General features: G+C 42.9%; 1 protein-coding gene across 1 annotated transcript in view; it reads left to right on the forward strand.

Moving 5' to 3' along the window:
* Window positions 1-13231, forward strand: part of MMADHC (metabolism of cobalamin associated D) — a 53557-nt gene that overhangs the window by 30684 nt on the left and 9642 nt on the right. The window contains exons 4-6 of the mRNA XM_089689367.1: window positions 1764-1981; window positions 5247-5355; window positions 6442-6572. Of these exons, the coding sequence (XP_089545493.1) occupies window positions 1764-1981; window positions 5247-5355; window positions 6442-6572 (458 nt within the window). The remainder of the gene's footprint in view (window positions 1-1763; window positions 1982-5246; window positions 5356-6441; window positions 6573-13231) is intronic.

Here is a 13231-nt window from a genome sequence, read left to right on the forward strand (position 1 = left end):
GTCAGGGAGTCTTCCCTTTTCTCTATCTCCTGACATGCTCAGAATCCTGTAGGCGTCTTCACTATAGTACCTTTCCATTGACATTTTGGCCACTAAATTTATAGGTACCTAGTGCGACTCATAGGGAATAAAAGCACCTGGCTGTCAGGGACTGCTTGAAATGCTACAAAAAAATTTACTGGCAAGTGCTAACAGAGATCAGGCCTGATTCTGCAAACACTGCGGTTTTGTACGCATTGTATCAAGTGACCGTGACCTACTGACACTGCATTTGCTGGGGGAGGGGATAAGCATAGGCGCTAACCGCAGGTGCCGGGGCTGATCCCGCTAACACTGAAATTTTGGGGACACTATACTAATGTGAACTCTGGTATAGTTCTGATCTGATCCGATCAGACACTATACTAGCAATGGAGCTTTGTGTATGTGAGCGTGTTCCTGGCAATCAAGAGGTTAAATGTGATTTCTGGTATACTGACAGGCAATCGGACGCTATCTGGGAAGGGCGCTAACTGGCACGCTATCTGAAGTCGCTGGCAACACTAGTACAGTGATCAGCAAAAAATCTGTACACTGTACTAATGACACTGGTGACCGGTCAGTGAAGGGGTTAACTGGGGGAGGGGCAGTCAAGGGGTGAAATGTGTACTAGAGTGTTCTAACTGGAAAAGTGTAGTGCTTTTACTCACATGTGTCTTGATTTCTTCTCTCTCTGGGACGGAATGTGCCCAGAGAGAGAAGCTGTCTTCCTGTACCTGTGTAACTGTAAACTCAGGTACAGGAAGATCCCTGATGGGACAAGGATCGATTATCCGACTTAGGCCAGACATCACTGGCCTAAATCGAATGATTGATCCCTCGAACTGCGGTGCCGTGCCCCCTGGGCCTGCAGAAACTGCAGGAGCGTGAATCACGTGTATATATATGTAATTTTGCGCACCCGTGCCACCCTGTAGCAGTATTTCTTCTATAGGGCGGTGCAAAAGTGGTTAAAATCCGTGCAATGTGCTTGAATCATCCAGAGGGGAATTTTTTTTGCTTTTGTTTGTTTTTTGTTTTTTTCCAACAAAAATGAAGTTACTCTATAAAGTAGAACTATGGCCTCCCATGTAGCTTGCACTACAGCGGGAAAAGATATTGAGAAGTTGTTGCAGGGGATGTGGATACCATCATTGTCATTGCTGATTCTCAACCCTGTATCTGGCCGCACCAAGTCCCGCCCACTGCTTTTTGGATTGACAGCGCTGCCTTGGCTGTCTTCCATTGTGCATCACAAAGTAACTAAATTTGGGACTTGTTTAGTTGGTCATGCAATTGCCTTTTAGATGTACTTTAAAGCTGGACTGCAGGCAGTTATAAAATACACCAGTTGCATATAAAAGAACCTGTTAATAACTTATTAAATACTTGGCTGTGTTCATTTTTTGTATTTTCCTGAATTTCAGTTGCAATCCCCTCTGCTCAGACTGAGTAATTCAGCATTCAACATCAGTTGTGCTGACATAAATCAACACATGGAGGGTTAGGGGTGGGGGATGGGATGGGAGGGGGGATAAATGCCTGGGTGGTGTCGTCTTCCTGTCTGTACTGTGTAAATCTCAGTTCTGAATGGATGGAAATGTAAATCCTTAGGCGGGTAAAACAACTATGTTATATATGTTTCATCTCTGTATTGCAATGTTTGTTTGTCCACGTTTCCTTATAATGCACGTTTTGAATTGATTCTGTGATTGCATATGTCTTTTCTTGTGTTCTATTCCCAGTTCCCAGAACAGTGTGGCCAGATGAGGTTATGGGGCCTTTTGGTCCACAGGATCAGCGCTTTCAACTCCCTGGCAATGTTGGATTTGATGCTCATGTAAATGGAATGAACACAGAGAGCAAAGTCCAAGTTCCAAGAAACTTACCTGACCTCCTATCTGAGCCAGCTGCTAGTGAGAGACACGAGTTTGTCATGGCGCAGTTTGTCAATGAATTCCAGGTAGGACATGATATCCGGCAAACAATGTGTAGTGATCTATATGATAGGTAGTGTGTGTGTCTCTTATTGTTATATTTAGCTTGCGTGATTTGGCAGGACACATTTTTCCTTTCTCCTGTTGTCCTTTGAGAGCTGTGTTGTGATCAGCGGCCGACATCCATTGTTTAGGGCAAAGGAAAGTGATAGAATGTCCTGTTAAAGTTGGCTTTGGCAAAGCGATGATTTCCTTTAAGAGTATGTCAACTCTAATATTAAACTCCTCTTTTTTTTTAGTTTTCTTTTGGTCTGTTAAATGCACCATTTAAACTGTGTTGTGATTCAAAAAAAAGAATGTAAAAACCAATCCTGCCATAAAACTTGAGTTAATTTCCTTTTGCATATGCTAACTGTTAGGGCTCATGTACACAGGACGTTTGGAAACACTTCTGAAGGATGGAAACTGACTGCTGAAAAATGTAGGTTAAAAAATGTCAGTTTTAGCTGCGTTTGCATACTGCGTTTATGCGCGTTTGCGTTTAGAAGTGTTTTTAAAAGATAACCTCAGGAGACCTTCCAAAATGCCCAGAATGCACTGAAAAACAGTCAAAAATTTACTTTTTCAGACATTTTGAGAGAAATAGAGAGAGCAGTATGTGTTGAGATGACCTGTCTTTTCTGGTTGTATTCACTATGGATCCCATCATGAGCATAATGCGGCACGTTCTACCATTTTTTTCCTTCACGTAAAACCTGGAACTGACTGCACTGGTGTACCGGGTCCATTTGAATACATGGAAAACGCTTTGCATGCATTTCGGATGATGAAAAAAGGCTCCGGACAGCATTTGGATATGGAACAGTTAAAAAACGCTTCTAAACGCTACACGCGTTTGGTGTTTGAAACGCAGATAAAATCTCCTGAACGCAAGTTTGGTGCGTTAAAAAAAATGACTGTAAACTCAACTGCCTGTAAATGACACAGTGTACATGGACACATAGGAAAACATTAGGGAGAGGTCAGGGGCTGCTGAAAAAAATGCAGAAAAGCTCCTGAACGTCAGTTTATCAGCTGAAGTGTACATGAGCCCTTATGAGTTAGCATTCTTCCTTCTAGTTCTCTTTGTGGACTACAAGACACCTCCACAATAAGATATAAAGAGGAGAAAGTGTTCTTTAGCATTAACACTTCTTGGCTTAGGTTGACAACACTGCTTTATCAAAGATCCAGAATGGTAAGTAAGGCTGGCCATAGAATGATCCCTTCTTTTTCTTGTCCAATCTGTATAAGCCTCGTAGAAAGCCATGTTCACGTGCATGGGGATGCAGGCAGTTCTATTGATTTCTGTTAGAATGCAGTGGCTGCACACATACAGACGCTGCCCGTAATGTGACATTTGTGAGAGTTTGGGCATGGGTACACAGGTCCAAATGTACTCGGGGTGCATTCGGGGCTATGCACTCGCACATTTGTCAGATTGGTGTGTGTGTCCACTGCATCCTAATTGATATCAATGGAATTGCCTGCACGGAGATGAGCAGAACACCTGTGTATCCCCATGCAGGTAAATATTGTCCTCCACAAGTGTACACTTTTTTGTACATCCTGTGTGAATCAGACCTAACTGAATCTTACCACTAGTCCAGTTGCATCGACAACTCCAGGTCAGTCGTGTTTACTTGTCTTATCAGTCTCTAAAACTGATCCCCTTGTTGCTCCCTTTTGCAGCTCATCTGACTTTTCCTCTTCCCATCCCTGCAAGCCTTCAGCTGCTGCAGGTGGGATCTACAGGGGGATCAGTTCCAGTGATTGCCCCCAGCCACACCAATTGCTCTTCCTGTCCAGGATCTGACTCCCTTTCCCACAGCTCCAAACCCCCCTACATTAAAAAAAAAATTGCAATAACATTTTAAAAAATTTGCACCACACACCTGCCAAATTGGCTGTGTTCCTTCAGCTGCTGTGTCCACATAGCATAACGTAGACTGCCTGTACACAGCTCCAGCCACATAGACAAACTACTGATTTACACAGCACAGGCCACTGTGTCCACCTGAATGAGTCTCAAGACCTCACACAGAGCTTTATTTATTAAAGGATAATGCAGGCCGTAGACGGGTCGAAAACCGGCCGTTTAATTTAAAAAAAAAAAAAAACGGAAAATCAGTCGTTCAATAGGCCAACGTTACCACCAACTGTAAAAACAAATCAGCAGATTTTCGTCCCGTCTACGGCCGGCATTTAATTACTTCTGTCCCTTGCAGAGAGCTCCGCTATTATATTTGACATGAAAAAGCATAGCGGTTGCAACAATGTATCTATTTGTATGCATTTCGGACACGTTTTTATTTGGATACAAATGGATACATTGTTGCAACCACAAGACTTTTCATATAAAATATAATAGCGGACTGAAATTCTTCCTTTTCTTCTTTTTCTTTTTCTTCTTCTTACAGGTCACGGCTCATGCGCAGATTTTTTATTGGTAAAACGATCGGCCAATTTGCCCATCCTCGTCGGGAAAATTGGCCGATCGGCAAAATTGGCCAATTTTTTTTTCAACTTTACCGATAAAAAAAAATGTGCCAAAACCCTGCAAAAACGGCTGACCAATTAACCATTAGCGGTGCGAAAATCGGCCCATTTTGGTTTTTTGTGGGGCTTTTCTTGTTTTTTTTTTCCTGTCCGAAAATCGGCCGATTTTCGACCCGTCTATGGCCTGCATTACTTCACCTTTGGGAACATGTTCAGCCTCTTTTTAGAGTGGAATATGCAACATGTTTCCACTCCTGCGGCCACAGCCCACTCCGCTGCATCTAGTGACAGCTAGTGGAGGATCTTCCCCCGCTAGCTGGCACTATTTCAAAAAAATGGAAAAACCGTGGCTGTGTGGGGCTCCAGCCATGCCATTCATTCAGGGTTCTGTGAAAGGGGAATCTACAAGTCCTGACCGCCTTTGCAATCAAGCGATATATCTATAATGGAGAAAAGCCCCAGACATCCACATTGAAAACAAATGCCCAGCCTGAGAACGCACCTCAGACTCCCAAAAAACCTACCAGCAGGTGTTTCCTCACTTAGTGCCACGCAAATAGAAAGAGAATGTTCACCACATAAGACGTCTGCCTAGTCCCTAAGCACTTTATTGCTGATGGCATAAAATCTGAAAAGCTTATGAGTATAACGGAAGCGCAAAAATGCAGCTAGAACAACCAGACCTTTCTTTTGTTGTCTGACACTACAAGATTGATAGGTTGGACTTGTAATCTGTTCTCCCTTTTCCTTTAGGGAAGTGATGTTTCTCTGCAGCAGCAAGAAGTATGCAGTGCGGGATCATACTTTGAGAATGCAAAAGTAGAGTGTGCCATGCAGAGATGTCCAGAACTGCTGAGAAAAGGTACCACTAGGCTGAGAGGCGGCTGCTTTCACCCTGTCACAGAATGTTCTCTTCTTGTACAGATATCCAGATGTCCAAACAAAAAGGAAAAATTAGGCTCCATGCACACTGGCTTACAAAAACACCAGTGCTCTTGGCAGAAAAAAACACTAATTTTGAGCGGTTTTTTTTTTTTTTTTTGTACTAGCATTCAAGTGGTTAGCTTTTTTTTTCTGACAGAAAAACACTGTCAAAGCAAAACGGAAGGGTTTTTTTCTACTTCTAAATGCTGAGTTTAAAATATAAATCCAATATCCGCGCTTATGGACCAATACCTAAACTACAAAGTAGCCACCCAACACCTCTTTATATCCAACAAGACATAAATGTGAATACAATATATATGCCAAGCTAAGATTGGTTCCATTTGTGCACAGTAATTAGAGTTTGAATTTGGCACACAGTTGTAGTAAATTTGATGCAGAAACTGCTACAAATTGCCAATATGTCACAAATAGCAACATTTCACTTTCCGGCACAGCCGCAATATCTGCACATGTAGAATTGTGCAGCAGCATCATAGGTTACTGCCAGTCTGCCCACGTTTCCTGCACAGCGTTCTGGTGCAGATACAATGATAAATTCACCTCTGAATATTCAGATTCTTGCAAAAGTCCATTTGGTTTTGGTTCTCTTGATTTCTTGAGGTCCCTTAATCCGTTTCAGGGCTCGTTCACACCACTACCTTGTGCTAATGCACACATTACTGCAACACAAGAATCTGCACCAAGTCCCATGCATTGCAGTGATTTTTGAATGGTACCCTGATGCATCTATAGCCCAGATCTCTGTTGTAGTGCTCCTCAACAATGTATGTTGCAGTACAAAATAGGAGTAATTTCCTTTGAATCGGGACCAATTCAAAATGAACAGGATGCAGTAGTGCAGCATGTTGCAACACGTGTTAAAACAAGCTGCAGCGTGTGTTCCCGCAGGTCTACATGGTGTAAATGGACGCTCACTGGCTAGTATTTTTTATAAATTCTGAATGCTGGCCCAGTCCTGAGTATTTTTAGATGAAATAATTTTTAATTTAATTTATTGCAGATGTTGTATCCATGTTTCCTGAGATCCCTGATAACCACGTACTAGTACTAACTGTGACACAGAAAACTATGAATGATATGACCATGTGGAGCGAAGAGGTGGAGAGCGAGAGAGAAGTGCTGCTGGAGAAGGTTGGTGACTCTTTGTGGCCTAGCATCTAATTTTGGTGATAATCTGCAGAAGTCAGTCGTTGCTTTCTTATGCCAGTGGCACCATCCATTTGCTTGGGTTTTTACCACTTGGTTGGAAAGATTCCAACTCACTTCGTTTTGCATGGATTTAAAGCTCAATTCCAGACTACACTTATAAGCAGTTACTGTATATCAGTTCACATGTTCCTACTGCTGCAGCTGCGGCCCTCTCTCCCTATGACAGCAGCGTGGGGAGAAGTTTCCTATACCAGCTGTTTTTGAAAGCCGCACAGGCCTACGGGGCCGCGTCATTCATTCACAGAGTTCTGTGAAGGAATGATCTACAAGTACCAACTTTGCAGATGTTTGCTTGTAGTTTCCAATGAACCACCACTGCGCTATCGAGCGCTCTAGGTAGTTCATTGATTCTTCCTGTAAGAGTGTATCTGCTTGCCCATACGAGCACACAGATGCATTGAAAGTCTGTAGGAGACCTGCATGGCACCAGCTGCATCTGCTGATCGCTGGTGCAATGTTTTACAGGCTCCAAAAAAAATGGTAAATGCACTTTTTTTTTTTTTTCTATCTGCGAAAAAATGGGCATTTATTTATTTTTAAATGAACTTATCCTTTAAAGTGGTTGTAAACCTTAAGCATGAAAAATGAACAATGCATATCCTTCTATAGTGTGTACTTACCTCAATCCAGAGCACCGAATGACATTTTTCTCTGCTGTCTAGTTCCTCTGCTATCTTCATGACTCACCACTGAAAGTTATTTCTGACTCCCAATAGATGGAGAGGGGATGGGTAGGGGACCTCCAGCACACAGCCTGTGATTGCTAGCTGTAACTGCATGTTTTCCTGTGTGCTGTGTGGAGGAAAGTGTCTCCCCCTTTTCCCCCACAGAGGGGCTCTCCTCTCTGAACTGTGCAGCATGTGATGTCACACCCCCCAGCCTGCTGAAGCTCAAACAAGCTGTGTAAATGTTCTACTTTGAACTCATGTAGAGGAGAGTTCTTTAGATAAACAGGTACAACATATGTAGGAGGATTTGTAGCATCTCTGTGTATCACCTGAGGCTTGTCACTGAGTGTATACAGTCAGGTCCATAAATATTGGGACATCGACACAATTCTAACATTTTTGGCTCTATACACCACCACAATGGATTTGAAATGAAACAAACAAGATGTGCTTTAACTGCAGACTGTCAGCTTTAATTTGAGGGTATTTACATCCAAATCGGGTGAGCGTTGTAGGAATTACAACAGTTTGCGTATGTGCCTCCCACTTGTTAAGGGACCAAAAGTAATGGGACAGAATAATAATCATAAATCAAACTTTCACTTTTTAATACTTGGTTGCAAATCCTTTGCAGTCAATTACAGCCTGAAGTCTGGAACGCATAGACACCACCAGACGCTGGGTTTCATCCCTGGTGATGCTCTGCCAGGCCTCTAGTGCAACTGTCTTCTGTTCCTGCTTGTTCTTGGGGCATTTTCCCTTCAGTTTTGTCTTCAGCAAGTGAAATGCATGCTCAATCGGATTCAGGTCAGGTGATTGACTTGGCCACTGCATAACATTCCACTCCTTTCCCTTAAAAAACTCTTTGGTTGCTTTTGCAGTATGCTTTGGGTCATTGTCCATCTGCACTGTGAAGCGGCGTCCAATGAGTTCTGAAGCATTTGGCTGAATATGAGCAGATAATATTGCCGGAAACACTTCAGAATTCATCCTGCTGCTTTTGTCAGCAGTCACATCATCAATAAATACAAGAGAACCAGTTCCATTGGCAGCCATACATGCCCACGCCATGACACTACCACCACCATGCTTCACTGATGAGGTGGTATGCTTAGGATCATGAGCAGTTCCTTTCCTTCTCCATACTCTTCTCTTCCCATCACTCTGGTACAAGTTGATCTTGGTCTCATCTGTCCATAGGATGTTGTTCCAGAACTGTGAAGGCTTTTTTAGATGTCGTTTGGCAAACTATAATCTGGCCTTCCTGTTTTTGAGGCTCACCAATGGTTTCCATCTTGTGGTGAACCCTCTGTATTCAGTCTGGTGAAGTCTTCTCTTGATTGTTGACTTTGTCACACATACACCTACCTCCTGGAGAGTGTTCTTGATCTGGCCAACTGTTGTGAAGGGTGTTTTCTTCACCAGGGAAAGAATTCTTCGGTCATCCACCACAGTTGTTTTCCGTGGTCTTCCGGGTCTTTTGGTGTTGCTGAGCTCACCGGTGCATTCCTTCTTTTTAAGAATGTTCCAGTTGTTTTGGCCACGCCTAATGTTTTTGCTATCTCTCTGATGGGTTTGTTTTGTTTTTTCAGCCTAATGATGGCTTGCTTCACTGATAGTGACAGCTCTTTGGATCTCATCTTGAGAGTTGACAGCAACAGATTCCAAATGCAAATAGCACACTTGAAATGAACTCTGGACCTTTTATCTACTCATTGTAATTGGGATAATGGGGGAATAACACACACCTGGCCATGGAACAGCTGAGAAGCCAATTGTCCCATTACTTTTGGTCCCTTAACAAGTGGGAGGCACATATGCAAACTGTTGTAATTCCTACACCGTTCACCTGATTTGGATGTAAATACCCTCAAATTAAAGCTGACAGTCTGCAGTTAAAGCACATCTTGTTCGTTTCATTTCAAATCCATTGTGGTGGTGTATAGAGCCAAAAATGTTAGAATTGTGTCGATGTCCCAATATTTATGGACCTGACTGTATATAAGGGTTTACAATGGCTTTAAGGGTTTTTTCTTTTCTTTTAAGACTCTCTCCTAATTGCCCTTTAAGTGGGCTTTAATGCATAGGGGAACAACAAGGCTTCTGTATCATGTGGACCGCTGTGATTGGCTTTCAAAACGGTCACATGGTTGGCAACCCTCCCTGCTAGCTCCCAATGAAAAGCCTTGTTATCAGTCAATGTACTGTGAGCACATTTTTGGCACACAACCTCTATCTGCCTATATGCGGCATGTGGGCATTAAAGCCGATCTTTCTTGCCACCACATATATGCATTACATAGTTGGCAAGAGATTTTTTCTTCATTTTAATAAGGAAAGATAATGTCCAATACCTCAAGATGTCAGCTATTACTTTTTATTAGCTGGGTGAGCACATGCTGTGCCCCTCTCTGATTTAGTTTCCCTTTCTTACTGAGGTTTTGTTTTTGTTTGTTTTCTTTTTCTTTTGGTCTTCATGACTAGCTTCCATCAACTGATGTTCCACCGATCATCTGAATATTTATATAATGATTTTTTTTTATTATTTTTTTTAAGCAGAGTTTTGTGCAGCCTTTCTCAACCGTTTTACCCCAGAAAAACACTTGTAATAATTTTCAGGTCTCAGGAAACCCTTGCTAAAATTCATTAAATTATGGATCAGTGGGAAGATTGTCCCCTTCATTGATGGCCAGAGAACTCCCCCTCCCCCCCCCCCCCCCCTTTTTACTGTAGTGGCCAGAATGCCACCCTTACAGAAAGCTTTAAAGGTCATAGGTGTAATGCCACTGGCTGTACCAAGTGGTGTTTGATTAAAAATTGTGCATACACCATCACATAGGAGGTCAATCAGCCACAGCTGAAGGAACCCCTTGCAACCTCTGGGGCAGGTGTGGGCAACTGTGGCCCTCCAGCTGTTGTAGAACTATAAGTCCCATGAGGCATTGCAAAACTGACCGTTAAAAGCATCTCAAAGGCAGAGGCATGATGGGACTTGTAGTTCACCAACAGCTGGAGGGCCACAGTTGCCCGCCCCTGCCCTAGGGTTTCAGGGAACCCTGCTTGAGAATGGGTGGTTTAGTGTCACTTTTAAGTAAAATATAGAGTGGCATTCTTATTTTTCTCCACATGGTGTCACTGTTTTTCTGTAGAAAGACTACATCTGATTAGCAGTAATTTGTCCATGTGATATGAGTGTTTTGTTTGTATTTAAAAACTACTTTTCCTCAGCACTGCCCCCACCACCCCTACAATAGCCAATAAAAGGATGCTAGCCACACACCCTTGGTGTTTTTTTCCTTGGTCCTCGCTCCAGGACACACCAGTTAAATATTAAAAGGCCTTCCCTACCTTTTCCCACCAAGCTTCAGCTTCTACTGCCAGTGAAACAACCTTGTATTGAAGGTAAACCCTTCAGATCAAGGGAACCTATGCTGCCAGGTCTCTATAGCTATATGCTGAAACACAGAATACCTTAAGTTACTGCAGGTCTGTGGGAGTGCCGCCAGTGGGACTGATCTTCCTGCCACGTGAAAAATAAGGGGTCTTGTAAAAGTGTAGAAGGGACAGTCACTGTGAACTCACTTCCTATTGACTCCCTTCCTATTGACCTAGGCATGCCCTCAGAATTACCTAACCCAAGAGTTGTACTCGCCTTGGGGGACACCCATGTTGAGAGCCAGAAGGCATGGATTAATCAAGATTCAAATCCAATGCTGTATTAGAATTGCCAACACATAAGACAACACCCTCAAGTTTCAGTGCCAGTCTACAGAACATGTCTGGGGAAAAAAAAGGAAGAGTGACCATTGTTGGGGACTTAGTAGGAAATCAAAGTATACAAATGAGTACCTATATGGCCTTTCAGCAAAATGTAATGGCCCTCTCCCACCATATATCAAGTAGATCCATAGAGTGCAGGAGTCTGACTATAGTCGTACTGGCCTTGGGTGGGGGGGCCACCTAAGATTTGAGCCAGAAGGTTTAATACCCCCAGAGTCTTTTCCCTACACACAGTATGTGTGAGAAGACTCTCTGGAGTCAAGGCAACATCACTGTTTTTCTGAGAAAGAAATCAATCTATGCATGTGGGGAAGCAAAGAGTGGGCTGATGGATAGGCAGAGTGCTATACTCCAGCAGATAGGGTTGACATCACTGGCTGGGATTTCATTGCAGAAAAAGCACTACACTGTCAGCCCAAACAATGTTAGGACACTGGATTTCTGGGAGAGATGTAATACTCCATGGGTTTTTTGTTTTGTTTTTTACTGTGCCCTGACATACAATTCTACTAAGTTTTTTTTTAAAGTGTTAGCTCTTTTTATAATGGTCAGTACCAGTGGCATAATTTTCTGCTGCACTTGAAGCAGAAAAGCTGCTTTTGTTTCGAGCAGACTTGTCTCTACAGCTTGTTCTGGTCTGTTGCATTTTGCTCTTGTAATGTGGTCTAATTATACATTAATTGTTGGATTTCTCAGCTCATCACCTCCCTGTCAACTCCAATCTAGCAGCGGGGAGAGCGTCTGCCTATTAGATGTTAACCTTCAGAGAGGGCATTCCCAGAGTCGAGCTAAAAAACCATTCAGCGTTGGATGCTTTGCATTCGGAAGAGGTTTAATGGGTAATGAGGGATTATGGAAAAGTATCTCAAATGCATTCCAGTCAAGATGCATCTGAAGTGTCAACGTTGATTCCGTCTGTAAATGATGGCTTATTGCTAAGCATACATGGCTGATGATGCACATCTAACACCCAGCACTGTGTGCTTGGAAGTATTGTATGCATTTAGGACCAAATCAAACAGCGAATGCTGATGGATATAAAGTACAAGAACATACAGTTGCAAGAAAAAGTATGTGAACCCCTTGGGATTACGTGGAGTTTTGCATGAATTGGGCATAAAATGTGCTCTGAACGTCATCTAAGTCACAACAATAGACTAACACAGTCTGCTGAACATAATACTACACAAACATTAGATGTTGCCATGGTTTAATTGCACATAACATGTAAACATTCACAGTGCAGGGAGGAAAAAGTATGTGAACCTTTGGACTTAATAACTGGTTGACCCTCCTTTGGCAGCAATAACCTCAACCAAACGTTTCCTGTAGTTGCAGATCAGACCTGCACAACGATCTGGAGTAATTTTGGACCACTTCTCTTCACAAAACTGTTTCAGTGTAGCAATATTCTTGGGATGTCTGGTGTGAATCGCTCTCTTAAGGTCATGCCACAGCATTTCAATCGGCTTGAGGTCAGGACTCTGACTGGGCCACTCCAGAAGGCGTATTCTGTGCTGTTGCAGCCATTGTTTTGTTGAATTACTTGTATGCTTTGGGTCATTGTCCTGTTGTATCACCCATCCTCTGCGGAGCTTCAGTTAGCAGACAGATGGTCGTACGTTTTCCTGCAAAATGTCTTGATAAACTCTGGAATTCATTTTCCCATCAATGACAACAATCCGTCCAGGCCCTGAGGCAGCAAAGCAGCCCCAAACCATGATGCTCCCTCCGCCATGTTTTACAGTGGGGATGAGGTTTTGATGTTGGTGTGCTGTGCCTTTTTTTCCTCCACACATAGTGTTGTGTGTTCTTCCCAAACAACTCAATCTTGGTTTCATCTGTCCACAGTATATTTTGCCAGTAGTGCTGTGGAACATCCAGGTGCTCTTTTGCAAACTTCAAACGTGCTGCAATATTCTTTTTGGACAGCAATGGCTTCCTCCGTGGTGTCCTCCCATGTACTCCATTCTTGTTTAATGTTTTCCTTATTGTAGATGTGTCAACAAAAATGTTAGCATGTGCCAGAGATTTCTGTAGGTCTTTAGCTGACACTCTGGGATTCTTCTTTACCTCATGCAGCATTCTGCGCTGTGCTCTTGCAGTCATTTTTACAGGACAACCACGCCTAGG

This window comes from Staurois parvus, unplaced genomic scaffold (assembly GCF_062004578.1).
Source record: "Staurois parvus isolate SC_StPar_1 unplaced genomic scaffold, SC_StPar_1.0 ptg000471l, whole genome shotgun sequence".
NCBI classification, from domain to species: Eukaryota; Metazoa; Chordata; class Amphibia; order Anura; family Ranidae; genus Staurois; species Staurois parvus.